This window comes from Pangasianodon hypophthalmus, chromosome 13 (genome assembly GCF_027358585.1).
Source record: "Pangasianodon hypophthalmus isolate fPanHyp1 chromosome 13, fPanHyp1.pri, whole genome shotgun sequence".
In the NCBI taxonomy this organism is placed as follows: domain Eukaryota; kingdom Metazoa; phylum Chordata; class Actinopteri; order Siluriformes; family Pangasiidae; genus Pangasianodon; species Pangasianodon hypophthalmus.
Genome location: NC_069722.1, coordinates 14,042,168 through 14,056,696, shown reverse-complemented (window position 1 = coordinate 14,056,696; position 14,529 = coordinate 14,042,168). Strand labels below are relative to the sequence as shown.

At 36.5% G+C, this 14,529-nt stretch overlaps 1 protein-coding gene across 3 annotated transcripts; it reads left to right on the top strand.

Annotated features, from left to right (window-relative positions):
- Window positions 1–1,241: 1,241 nt before the first annotated feature.
- Window positions 1,242–13,300, top strand: pecam1a (platelet and endothelial cell adhesion molecule 1a). 3 transcript variants are annotated; one of them, XM_026917110.3, is made up of 14 exons: window positions 1,242–1,389; window positions 1,492–1,515; window positions 2,399–2,689; window positions 3,687–3,968; window positions 4,159–4,419; window positions 4,615–4,878; window positions 5,162–5,443; window positions 6,349–6,630; window positions 7,856–7,994; window positions 8,094–8,173; window positions 10,014–10,067; window positions 10,584–10,670; window positions 10,843–10,899; window positions 12,940–13,300. In XM_026917110.3, the coding sequence occupies exons 1-14, from the start codon at window positions 1,332–1,334 to the stop codon at window positions 12,966–12,968; spliced, it is 2,190 nt and encodes a 729-aa protein (XP_026772911.2). In that variant the 5' UTR covers window positions 1,242–1,331; the 3' UTR covers window positions 12,969–13,300. The 3 variants fall into 3 exon arrangements, 2 of the variants coding, with proteins under 2 accessions (XP_026772911.2, XP_026772910.2); XM_026917109.3 differs by having other exon boundaries at window positions 12,937–13,300; XR_003402952.3 differs by lacking the exons at window positions 10,843–10,899; window positions 12,940–13,300 and having other exon boundaries at window positions 8,098–8,173; window positions 10,584–10,669.
- The last annotated feature ends 1,229 nt before the right edge of the window (window positions 13,301–14,529 follow it).

Genomic DNA, 14,529 nt, shown 5'->3' with positions numbered 1-14,529 from the left:
GGGATATTCAAAAAGCACATGTGTGTGATTGGTCATGTGTTCACATACCTTTGGCTATATAGTCTAACTTTGTGAGCTTTATAGGTGGAAGCTAGGGAATACAAGATGAAAAACAGCTTAAGAGCTTATTTGGTTTCTTCATGTTACTGATTCTGCACATCATTTCTTTATCCCTGTTCAGAAATTACCTGTTTTAAATCATTTTTTGCTTTACTGAACATGGAACCATACAATTTTTTTCTTCAAAATCATCTTTTTGATTCAAATTCGAAGTCATCTTTCATCTTCAAAATTTACTTTTGAAGCATCTGCTTTAACCCCATCCCTTCGTATTTATATGGCATAGGTTATGTTTGGGTCATTTCAATCCGAGAATAAAACAGCTACCACAAAGTATTGCTTTTTACAAAAAAAAAAAAAAAATACATCAAATAGGTGAAATCACTCTCTGTTGCATTACCCCATGTCTTATATACATTCATTCTTGATTACAGACCCATGCTGGCAGGAGCATCCCCAGGCATGATAAGAGGTTTTGTGTGTCTTTACTGTTCCATAATAGATAGATGCATTCAGGGTTGACCATTTCAAATATTATTTTCTCTCTCAGCTGCCCAAAGTCAATATGACCCATGAACAGCACAATGCTAAGTAGCGAACAGAACAAAAGGGTTGCAAAAGAGTTTGCACTTAGTGTTGGTCTGTTGCAAGGTTGCATGTAGGAGTTAGATAACTCATCAGATAAATACATAGATACTCTACATGAACCTCCAGCAGCACCTAGTGTTTATACTGGAACATTGCAGCAGTTTTTGCCCAATGAAGAAATGTGTCTTTGTTGTTGGCACCTCTCTTGAGAATCATACAAGCCTGAGGCTTTTTGTTTCAGCTAAAGCAGTTTCTCAGCTATATGTTTCTGTTTCAAGCATTTGAGATGAGTCAGTACCCACAAAGACATTCCAGCTATTGCTAAAATATTGCTGTTCCATGTCTCCAAACAAAGCATGGCTATGGATTTGAAACACTGAGCTTCATCCAAGGTTGTGAGGTCTGTTTTACTATTTGTGTTCAGTGCAAAAATTGGACTTTTTTAAATTAGCAGTCAAATCTGGTGACATGGTGTCATGTGTGGTTTGTCAAAAGTGTTTCAACGTAGGTCCACTTAAGGGCGCAAGCAAATAATACCATCAAAATGCGCACATCCTGAGGAAATAGCAGTCGTTTCCTGATTAAGGCAGGAACAAAGATAGGTTACAGAACAGCTCCAGCTCCCTAAAACTCTTCGTCTTACATTCTCTTGTGTGCCTACATATTCACACCGCACACCTGGGATGATGGAGCGCTGGCCATTCTGGCCCACTCTGGTTCTTGTCTGCTTTTTAACGCTGTGTAAGTGTTTTAAATTCACCAAATTCCAGCTTAGTTCTGTTTCTATCAAACTTTTCTTTTAACTTTTTTCATCTCTGCTCTTTATCTCTTTTTCGTCTGCAGGGCATGATGGTGAGGCAGAGCCAAGTAAGTTTACTATGTACCTTCCTAGTGTTTGCTTAGAAAATCGTACACAATGCCTCTTGCATTAAGACAGTTTTGATGCATTTGCTTATATTTATGTGAGATTAATTAAATGCATGTTTAAGGAGTGTAGGTTTCTGGCTACTGTGATTTGGTCTTCAACACTCTTACCTAAACACTGCTTGTGTCAACTCCAATTTTTCTTTAAACTGTCCAGTGTTGTGGAGTCTTAATTTTACTGTACAAAAGGAGTAGAACATAGGCAAAGTAAAGATGACTGCAAGTGTCTGTATTATAACAAAAGCACAAGGCTGGCTTATCTTTGTGGTTTGGGATCAGTAGACCTGCTTCTTTAGCATGAAATTAACATGCTGCAATTGCTGTCTTTGGTATTTCTGAAGTCCTGAGTTTCCATTAGTTGAGTGGTGTACAATTGCCTGCTTTCCTCCTTCCTACTCTTTCTGCTTAAAACTCATAGCTCCTTCAGTCTTGGAGCGGCCTTCCTGTGGACTCCCTACATTGTTAGCATGACTCATTGTTATTGTAGTGGGAGAAAAATTAGATGCATATGAAAAGAACATGGAAACTTGGGATCAAAACTTGGGATCAATGCTTTTTTAGTGTCAGTAAGAATGTGAAAGATACTTTGTCTGCTTCTTTCTTCAAATCCTTATAAACACACTTAAAGCTGCAATAGTACATGTACATTTTCCAAACATTGAAAATACAACTGTAATATACAGTGTATAGTATTGACTCCTTCACAATAATATAAGGCTGAGAAAATATTTTTCATTTTAAATTTGAAAAGCTAGTGGAAGACAAAAATTTTCCCCTAATATTTGATAACCTGCTTTCTTACGTCTTGTTTAAACTCCATGCTCAGCATTCACCATTGACTGGGTGAAGCTGACCCTCCTTCCAAAAACCACGGTGGAGAGTGGCAGCAGCTTGACCCTCCGCTGTGAAGTGAAGGTCAGCCACAGTTCCTCACAGCTCGTGCACACTCTGAAGTTCCTGATGGATGGGACAGTGATCTACTCCAAAAACACCAGTGAAGCTGTGGTGGAGTACAGCCTAGTCCCAGCCAGAGCTTCCCACTCAGGTCTTTACAAATGTGAGGTCCAAATCTTCAAAAAGGAGAAGAGCAGCGAGACACAGAGACTCACTGTAACAGGTACAGTGTGTAGGATATATAATAGGTGGAAACAGATGGAAATGCTAAAAGTTGATCTGGACAAGACCTTTATTGTCATTCTAGACATATGACTAGTAGAATGAAATTCTCCAAGGCCTTGGTGCAATATATTATAGAAAAGTCACAACCTGCTAAAAGATGACGTGGAGAGCTGTAGAGTAGAACTTTACTGACATTCTAGCCATATACAAGTATACAGTAAAACAGTAAAATAGCATTCTCCAAATTTAATATTCCCTGAGTGTTATGAGTAAAGTGTCTATTGTGTTGTTGTAATATTGTAATATTGTTATAGGTGGTCAGTGCATGAGTAAAGTGGTAATATGCAGTTACATAGCAACTACCTGGTCAGGGTTGTGGCATTTTAGATTAGGCTACTAGTTTATTTATATTTTGAGAAATAGAAAAACCTAAATTAATTTTAAAAAATACTGTGGGCAGGTAGAAACACAAATCAGTCATATCCCTAGTTGAGACCAATTATGAGCTTGAGTGAAAAGGAAATGTCAGAGCCAGAATTCACAGACAGTGGTGACATTTCTATCTCCTGGTTTCTGTTTTCCAGTGTTTTCCACAAAAAACTTCCAGTTTAGCCCACACCCACTTTAAGTTCAAATCGAAATACAGATACCAATATTAATAGTTTGAGCACTAAACAGATACAGATAGTGTCATTATGTCACACCCCTAATGCATACAAATGAGGCTGCTAGATTATTGACCAAACAGAAGTGTTACAATTCATTACCCAAATCCCAAACCAAGCATGCTCTGCACATCCACTGTTAAACTACTTGTTAAAACTGTACCCAGTAATTATACCTGAACACAATTTTAGTAATATAAATACAATCTTAATTTTCAATCTAAAGTTCATTGGAAAAATTGCCTTTCTTCCACTTTAGTAAAAATCGTATTCGACCCAAACAGTACATAAGGGTTACAGGTTTGTCTCACAAATTCTGTACCCATGCAGGCCTGCAGACTCCACAGCTGAAAGTACAGCCCAACATTGTGAATGAGGGTGATGAAGTTGTGGCCACATGCAGTGCTCCAGAGGAGACCGGTGGTCTGCACGTCTTCTTCTACAAGGACAACCAAGAGCTCCAGCTTGTCCGTAGCAAAGACAATTCAGCGACCCTTAATGTAAAGGTTCAGGAATCAGGAAACACCTCCCTTCACTGTAACTACATGCTTATGCTGCATCCTATTGCAGGCAAATCCAGCAACAGCAACACTGTGAACATCATTGTGCAAGGTAAAGACTCATGAACTTGAGCCATTTCTGCTATTTGTCTTTACTGTAAGACTGTATCTTCTCATGCTGGTCATGCCTGAATGACTGTCAAGCAAATGAGTTTCAAACATATAGCTTTCTCAACAATTAAATGTAGTTATGGTTACTATATTCCACTGTATACTTCCCTTTTTGCTTATTTTCTTTTCAGAACTTGAGATAACACCGTCAATAAGAATTGTCCCTAAAGCAGTTGTTGTGGAGGGAGACCGGGTGCACATTATCTGCAATGTTTCAGATCACTCCCAAAGTGGCCTTGAAGTGTTCCTGACCAAAGACACTGTGTTACATAAAGGTCATCGGTCATTCAGTCACAGCTTTGTGGTAACAACAAATGACACTGGAGAATATGTATGTAAAACTGAAAAGGGCAACGTTCAGAAGAGCTCCAAAGCCCAGCTGCAGGTAGCAGGTAATTATCCATATACAATAACTATGCCATATAACCTGTTCACCTGATACCACCAGGTCACAAAGATTGGTTCGGCTTTAAGTTTATTGTGTTAAATTACGCTAACACAGTGCCATCTTACAATACAAGCACAGCTTGGATCAGGTTATTGATGGCACCTACAGCACTAATTACACTTTCTTCTTTACCACTTAGAGTTGTTTTCAAGACCTATTCTAAGCATGACTCCAAAGTACGTGTTCGAGGGACAAGATTTCAACCTGAGCTGTAGGAGTTTTAGTACCTCTCAAACACAAATCATAAATATGAAGTACAGTCTATACAAAGACAAGAAACATCTAATTGACGGACAAGTCTTCAGCACTTTAGCAAGCACAACCAGTAGTGGAAATTACTACTGTCAGGTTGAAGCTAAGGGCATCACCAAAGTCAGCATGCCATTGGATATTAATGTTAAAGGTAAGCAAATAATATAGCTTTTCAGTATATGTCCTCAATAATGAGTAAAGGCTCAATTAGTGAATGATATCATGTCACCCTGCCATACACATAGTGTATTCTAAAAAACTGAAAAAATGATTTATAGCACAGTTATTACACATTTTTGAACCACTGTCTATGTCAGTCTGTGTTTATTTTAATATATAATAGACATAAAGTACACATATCCATTTGTACAGTACATATATCCATATATCCATATCTGATTGTCCATCTTCATTCCTCTTGTCTTCTCTCTCAGTGCCTGTTTCAACTCCAATCATTCACACAGTTGGAAAGATGATCATAGGGCAGCCATTTCAGCTCCTGTGTGAGAGTAAACAAGGAACGTTCCCTATCACCTACACCTTGCTGAAGTTCGAGAAGCCAGTGGCACATATGACAGTGACTGGTCCTCAGCGTAGTGCTTTATTCAACGCCTCCATCAATTACAGAAATGAAAGCCATGGCTTCAAGTGCCTGGCCGAGAACCAGGGGCCACGCTACAGAAAACATAGTTTACCTCTCAACACACCAGTCATAGGTAAGAGATTTAATGATGAAATCATGAACTCATCGAAATGTAACTGAATATGAATACATTATTTGGAGTGAAGAAATAATGTGTTCTAAAAAGATACAAATACAGATAGAAAGCCCAGGGCATCTGGGATTCCACAACAACAAAAAAAGAGGTTTTTACTCATGCAGGTGTGAGTCTGGACAAAGACTACACTCATTAAAGACCATCTTACTAAATGCAATGCTTTAACAATGTTCATTTATTCATCCTTAGTAACTGCCTGGTCAGGGCTACTGTGGTTTAATTAAGCTACTAGTCTTTTTTTTAATTATAACTAATAATTAATAACTGCATCCTGTGAAAATACTGCATCTACAGTATTTGAGACTAAATCTGCCATTTCTACCTCTGGGGTGTTTTTTCCAGTGTTTTCCAGTATTTCCAGGGGCTTAGTTGTAGGATTTGTTTTTTAATTAAAAAAAAAATAAATTCCGGTTTAGGCCACACCCACTTCAGGTTTAAATCTGAATACAGTTACAGACACAGATATTTGGAGTATTAAACAGATACAGATACAGAGCTGTCATTGTGTTACACTCCTGAAATGCATGCTTACTTGTATTAGAAATGTAATGAAAAGCAGAGAGTTGTTGTGATTTCAAAAAATACAACTTCCAAATCACTCTTAACCCTCCTCTACATGACATTTCTCTCTGACCCCACATTTATTTGGAATGTGAGAAAACCCAACAATAATTAATCAACTTAAAGGTTAGATAGATAGATAGATAGATAGATAGATAGATAGATAAATAAATAAATAAAAGTATATATTAAAAACAAAAGAAAGAGTTAATAATAATAGTTTGGTTTGTGTTCGTTCAATTCTTCATCACACCCTTCTCTCTTTTTTCTATACCCACTAGAAACTGTGTCCACACCAATCTTGACTCTTAACACTAAGGGCCACATGGTCACCGAAGGTGTGAATCTCGCTCTCTACTGTAGCGTGCAGAAAGGAACAGTCCCAATTACCTTCACCTGGTACCGTAAAGGAGTTGTGAAGCCACTGAACACCACAAAAAGTAGCAAAACACGAGAATTTCACATCATCAAGTCCATAACCCGCGATCACGAAGGAACCTACTTCTGCCAGGCCTCCAATGATGCTAATGTGACAAGGGGGAGTCTTCCTGTCCCTATCAGAGGTCATACTTCACCTACTTTGAATTACACTATTAATGTGTTCTTAAGGGATAAAACATCACAGGACAGGGTAGTGTGATGCAGCCCCACATGAAATGGAAGGCTGTTACCACCCCAAAGTTGATTATTTTCCAATAACAGCACATCCCAAAGTGTTTTATTTCTCTTATGCCACAGCAATCTGCAAACTGCAATTATTTATTAATTAAAGTTTGACAGATCATACAGTTTTTTCCACTGTTACATTTAATACTGTGGAACATCTATCTGGTTAACTAGTTCCTGTTATCACTTACTTCACAACAGTTATACAGTTGTTCCCTCACCAGCCTCTTTTTTCTCTCTTTACGTTAATAAGACAAAAAAAAACACAAAGCCCTTTATCTTGAACACTCAAGAAAACTTAAAGTAAAAACTTTAGCTCTGACAGTTACAAAACACTGGCCATGGACAATCCTTCCGAAATGCTAAATAAGCATTGTTATCAGTGATTACACACATTCTTTAATCTGTTTATGTAGAGCGTCCACCATGCAAGTCCCTGTGTGGGTTGTTACTATAGAAGCGATAATTATTTAGAACAAGCATATTAATGCAAAACTTGCATCCGGAACTACTGTCAAATCTGCTGTTAAAAAAAAATAATCACCACCTTCTGGCCAAACAGGATCAAGCATTTGCTGTGGTGTAATTAATATTAATGTGACTTCTACATCGTATGATTTTCTTAATTATGTAATAAAAAAGGCGGTGTTTTAAGTCTGGTAAGATGAAATCAAAAATAAGCATTTTAACATCTGTGATCACTAAAGGAACCAAAAAAAATTGTTTGTAAATACTTTTTAATGCACATTCATTCACTCAGATGTGCAGTAGAGCAGATGTGTTATGAGAATCTAAACTGTATTATGATTTTCTACATTACGTGTTTCTTTATAAGATCAATATAAAACAGTGTTTTTTACAGAGAAATATCATTTCAATACAAAAATATGATTAAACACCATAACTATATGCACAGTTATTCATTTATTCATTCATTCATCTTCAGTAACTGTATTATCCTGGTCAGGGTTACTGTGGATCCTATAACGATTCCAGGAACATTGGCATGAGGCCAGAATACATAAAATAAAATATAAAATAGCCAACCTTCACTGACTATTGTGGGTATAGCCATATGATGATAGACTTGTTCTGAGTGTCTGTTTCATACTTTCTTTACAGTGAACTTAGCAGGCTGGAAGAAGGCTCTCATTGGTGTGTCCTGTGTCTTTCTTTTGGTGCTCATTGTCATCATTCTTGTCATTTTCCTCAAGAAAGCACATACTCCACAGAAAAGAAAAAGAGCAGTTGAGTTGTCTGTGTAGGTGTTTCCTGGTTATCAGTTGTTATTTTCCCATCAATTAAAACATAACTGTTATTACTGAATGAATGAATCCTCACTCACTCTTTGCTTTTTCAGAAAGCCTGCACATACTAAATCCAATGATCCCATGAGGGTGAGTCTGACACTCGACATCGAGGACAATACTGCAGGCAATGGTAACTTTTTCATGTTACACTGATACATAAAGAGTCTGCTAGACTTTGTTGATCCTTTTTGCATTTGTTGTTTCATTCTAAACGGACCCTATTTATCATTGTTTTAGTAACAAGTAGTATCTAAATGTTTTCATGGTCCACCACACCAAAATTTCCTACCAGATTTTGCTGACGTTCTTTGTACTCACGTGCATATTGACAAACACCAATCACCCATACATTACCACACAAAACACCCACAAAACTCCATAAATAATAATGATTTGTTTCACTAAGCTGGAATCAAAATGATGATGAAAAGACAAGAGAGTGCAGTGTGTACTAAATTTTCCAGTAATGCAGCTCAGCCACTGCAGTGCATTAGGTAGCATATCCACACACTAACTCTTCTTCCTGTTATATGGCACTATTTCTTTTGTACTAATTGATCAGCTATTCTTATTTGTCTTAATTTATGGATTCTTTTTGAATTGCTGTCTTTCATTAATATTATATATATATATATATATATATATATATATATATATATATATATATATATATATATATATAATAATTGCAATATAATAATTGCAATAACTCTGAAATTTTATGATTTGAAATAAGTCAATGAGTCTCCATATACATAAATTTAAACTCAGGAGTTCTCGTAAGATACGAATACTTTTCCCAATAACTGTATTTTCATAGATATCACATTCGCAAATGCTCCTGTGAATGATTTACAAATAATTTAGTTCAAACACTATATGGCCGAAAGTATGTGGAGAACTGACCATCACACCGTATTGTATGTGAGTCTTCTTCAAACGGTTTCCACAAAGCTAGAATTGTCTAGAAAGTCTTTGTATGCTGTAGCATTACAATTTACCTTCACTGGAACTAAGAAGGACCTGCACGGTGACTACATGCCAGGCCTAATGCCTGAAATCTGTGCCTTATCTCACTAATTCTGGATAGACACAAATCTCCACAGTCATCTTACAAAATCAAGTGGAACGTCTTCCCAGAAGATGCCCATGGCTTTAAAATAGGATGTTCAACAAGCACATATGGTGACATACTGTACTTTTGGCCATATAGTGTACTTCAGTGAATGGGCATCATTGAAGAGTAAAGAGTTTATTCTCTCTTCTAGCTAGCTTTGCTAGATCCTCATCCCAAAGTTCTTATTGTACTTTATAGTTTATGTAACACTTATACAGTACTGTGCAAAAGTCTTAGGCACCCTATTTTTTTTTTTAGTACAAACTTTGTTATAGATTTTTATTTTATGACTTCTACATTACTGATTCAGTAAAAAAACATTTTAGAATTCCATACATTAGTTTTCCAGCACAAAATTAAATGTTACAGAAAAATGTTTGTATGTCAGTAAAGAAAGCAGCATATTACATAAGAGACACTTTTCAGACAAAAAGACATAATGAAGGCTGCTGGGTTTTGCTGAAAAATTAGAAGTGCGACAGTCAAAGTTTCCAGAAGAACTGTGGCTGGTTCTGCAAGATGCTCAGCAACACTTACAGCTCATTTCCTTATAAAACTGCACACACTGTACCTGAGACTACTATTTTTTTTTTAAAGCGAAGGATCGTCACACCAAATATTGACTTTGTTTCATTTATTACTGTTTACTGCTTTTTATAGTATTTTTTTAATGTAGAAACATTTAATTTAATTATTTTTGAAGGTATCTTTACTCTACAGCATTTCTTTGCATGTGGCTAAGACTTTTGCACAGTACTGTATGTTAACATAATATAAATACATATTTTAGTTTAGTAAAATTGTGATATGATGAAATTAATCACAGGATAATGCATTTTTTTTTTACTCACAGCTACTCCTGGTATCATGGGCCGGAATGTGTGGAGTGACCATGTATCAAGCTCAGGTATAAACTGAATATAAATTATGATCTATCTAGACTGTAAAAGTGTTGTTCTTCCTCTTTCGGCTGCTCCCGTTAGGGGTCGCCACAGCAGATCATTGGTCCGCATATTTGATTTGGCCCAGTTTTTATGCCTTTCCTGACGCAACCCTCCCCAGTTTTATCCGGGCTTGAGACTGGAACTAGGAGTGCACTAGGGTTGGTTCCCAGGCCGCTAATCAAAGCCAGGCCGCAGCAGTGAGAGTGCCGTGGCCTAACCACTAGTCCTCCAGGGGCCTGATCTAAACTATAAAAGTGTACATACCATTTATTTTTCTCATGGACAAATGAGTGTAATAACAGCGAACAGAAAAAACAAGGTAAATAACAAGAATATGAAGAGGTAATTCTCAGCATTATGTATTATCTGAGACGTGTGATGAATTAATTAAGGCTACACCTTCAATCCTTGCCATAATGTTGTATATTTTGTATATGAATAATGTGTTTATGTAATGATAAAAGATCTGTATATCATAGAATCTGATGAAGAGAGCAAGAATGAAGAGTCTGAGAAGTCTCAAAATGCTGACGAGCTGCCCCTACAGAATGTGGACTCTGGAGGAGGTGAGCTGCTGCAATTTGATCAGGAAGAATTATAAGGTTTACTGGGATATAAATATAGTTGTTAATGCTTGCTCATATGAGGCTGGTGTGTTCATATGCATGTAATAAGATAGCGTGAGTATGTGAATGTACTTCACACCCCATTATGATCCTTGTATCTGTGTCTCATTAGAGCTTGTTATGCACGATACAGACACAGTGAAAGGTGACTTCCAGGATATCACACAAGGTGAGCTCAAATTTGCAAATTGTACACATTTATAAATCTGTGAAGTGACTAATCAGTTTAAATTGAGATAGCATTGTGGATGGTTTCAGCATTAAGACTTAAGCACATTTTTCAAGCATGCTGGAGGCACCAGGTGTCATTTCCTATCCTGTTAGTAGGACTACTTCCTGTTTTCACAATTGGCCATTGAGTCTTTTTGAGGCAGAACACTTTGCCATTGTTTCCCTTGCAAAAATAAACCCTCAAGGGGTGTTTTTTTCTTTAGTGATTAATAGGTTGTGTATTCACTAATTCTTTTGGTATGTGCATGAAACACAACAGTGGTAGCACAATAGTGGCTTAGGGAATGGCGATTTATTATCCAGCAATGGCTGCATCTGAAAGGAAATAGATTAGGTACACACACACTCATTAGTGTGGAACTAATGCAAAACAAGGCCAAAGCAAATGGCCCACACCCATTTCCTCAGGAGTTGATTGAAAACAGCAAGGTGGGTGGGGTTGTACTATTAATCGTTCATTATTATCACTTTAACCCTCCCTTTTCCTCTTACTCTCTTTATACATACATAATAATCTCTCTTACTCGCACTATACATAAACCAACGAATACACATAAACCAACCAATACACAATGCACAGTGCATGCCTTTGTATAATGGGTTTGTTATAAGCCATCACACTAAAGAAAGAATAAGGTTCAATGGCTAGAATTTGTGCTCTAGCGGTTACAAGAACAACCTAAACAACTGTAATGATTTGTTTATTCCTTGATTAATTTTACTCACCTATAAGCCCATGTACATGAACCTCTGTCTCTCAGAGTCTCAGAGTCTACAGCTGGCAGAGTTTATCCATGTTAATTTGATAGCTTGCTAGTTAACCTTCTGTCAGCGCATCTTACTTGGTCCATGTACGTATATAATTATATATATACATGGACCAAGTATTGTGTGTGTGTGTGTATGTATGTGTGTGTGTGTATATATGCATGTGGAAAAAATGGCCATAGGTCCACAACTCTAACTTCTCTAACTCGTCTTCTGTAATTATTTACCTGAAGGAAATTCTCTGAGAAAGGAAAGAATATAAAAACTGCATCCCTGGCAACCCTGTCATTAACTGTCCTGAACTCTGCTCCTCTACTGAAAATGTTCATAGAGTGAGCATGAGGCAGAGTGATTCCTGGCCCAATGAGCCTCTATTAGAGCTTGTTGTAGTTCCCATTTTGTACCACTAGGGTCAATAATAACTCCTTGGAGCTAAATGGGGCAGTGAACGCGCTGCACTATGATTGCGCAACATCTAGAAAGGTGACCACATCAAAGAAACATCTGCTTATATCTGTCAAATAGCAAAAAAAAATTTAATCTTTAGTCACTAAAAAGAGGTGATTAGTATGAAGTTGTAAGTGAGGACTGTTTTTTTAGACTAATACGCACTGAACAGCTGATACAGTCATGGGTTTTTATTTATCAGGGAAGTAGGAAGGCAATTTTTTCTCATGGTTTCTGAATATTGGTCTACTTTTTGTAACAAAATGACAACAAATTGAAATCTGTTGTGTTTTTTTTTTTGGTCACCTGAGGTTATTTGTCTGTTTACAGAAGTTGGTGAAAACCACTCACTTGGTGTTTAGGCCCCGATAAATAAAAACCTAGAACTGAAGGAGGGTGTACTTTCTTTTTCCCATGACCGTGTATACTGTATGGTGAGGCTCTGGCCCACCTATGCCCCTATGCCCCTATGGACAAGCTGCTACTGAGTAAGAACATAATAATACAAAAAATATTGACCAGTGCACCTTTAAGATATCAAAGTTCAGTAATAAACATGGGTATTTAAGAAGAGACAAAGGAGACCTATTTATTATTTGCTGATTAAATAATATACTGAGCTATATACTGTAGTTATAGTGTCCTGCATGCCTCTGAGCATAAAGCAGTGATCCCACAATCATAATGTCTACTATTTACTAATGAAGCAAAATAACACAGAAAGTGAATTCACATAATGGCTGTTTCTGTATCTCTGCAGCAGACTGGAACAGTGAACTGGAACCTGAGTAGACTTCCTCTTCACTAGACACACCACATGTAATTCACATGTAATTTATTCGGCTTCCACTCCAGCTCCACCTGCCTGCCAGTGAGGAGACCCTGCTGTTGCGTATTGTATACATCCTATGCCATTTCATCAGGCAGGATTATTTTTGTATATGGTGTGAATTAGTGGTTGTACAAATCATTGTGTTGTGAATTGTACAACCACTAATTCACACCACCTGATGAAATGGCAGGGTTATTTTTGTATATGGTGTGAATTAGTGGTTGTACAAATCATTGTGTTGTGATGTGACACAGTTGTATGGCTGAGAATAAAGGCTGTGCTTTAATTAAGACTCAAATTTTCACATCTTTTTTATACATTCAGTCTAGCAAATGTTCTCTGTAAAACATGTAAAATAATTATTATAGCTGAGACTTTATTTATATACAATTCTTTAATTCATGCTTAAATACTTACTAACGTAGCAATAAGTTACCAATTACTCACAGTAGATCTTCAATAATTTCTTATCACTATAATAAACTATTATTCTGAAACCATAATGACTTGTTATCCAGTTTTGAGCCACTGTTTTATCTGCATGTATGAGTGTTGTACACTGTCTTTACTTTGTCATTACAGAAGCAATAATTACTGATGCATTAATGTTACCTATTATTTTTCGTGCTCCCCACCAGTACAGTGATAAACGACTGCCCTTAGTATCCAAAACTGGATAACAATTCATTTCAGTATTGTCAGCATAGTAGTGATGAGTAGCCCAGTTTATTTATTTACCACAATTGCTTAATATTAGTTACAGAATCGTTATGTTTTCACTGCTGTTAATTATATTCAAGAGCGATTACTGGGGAACTGATATTGCAATTTCTGACTAATTTTTGTATGAAGTTAGTAAGTACATAAACAATAATTAAGGAGCCACTAAAACATATTTTATCACAGTAATTTAATGTATCAGTAATTAATGCTTCTGAGAAATAGCATATTGAAACAAGTTAAGGAAAACCCTACAATGGGATTTTACATAAAAAATTTTTTTTCTTTACATAAAAGCCCATTACAGCCCACTAAATTTCATATTTATTTATTTAATATATACATGGCGTGTTTTTAAGAATTTGAGAAAGGACTTGCTCACTTCACATTCCAAAAAAGAACAGTTATTTAAGTTAAAATTATTCAGTAATCGTAGGACTCAATTAGTTTCTTTTTAGAGAAGATTAAATCTAACCATACATTGAATTAATGAGATTCCACTGGGGAAAATAAAAAAACAATTGAAAGACAGTAATTGGTATCCTATTCTCACGTAAAATTAATATTTACAAGCAAGACAGTATTTTGACACGGAGCTAGTTTCCAGATTTTATTTTAAAATGAAATATTATTTTTTACATATTATATTCATGACATCCTGCACATTGTTATTAGTAACACAGTCCTACTATTGCAAGTATCTAAAAATTTGCCAACTTTTATGAAAAGTTATGAATTAATAAGGCAGTGCTATGACTTCATTGTGGCTTAGTGGGTAGCACGCCTGCCTCGCACCTCCAC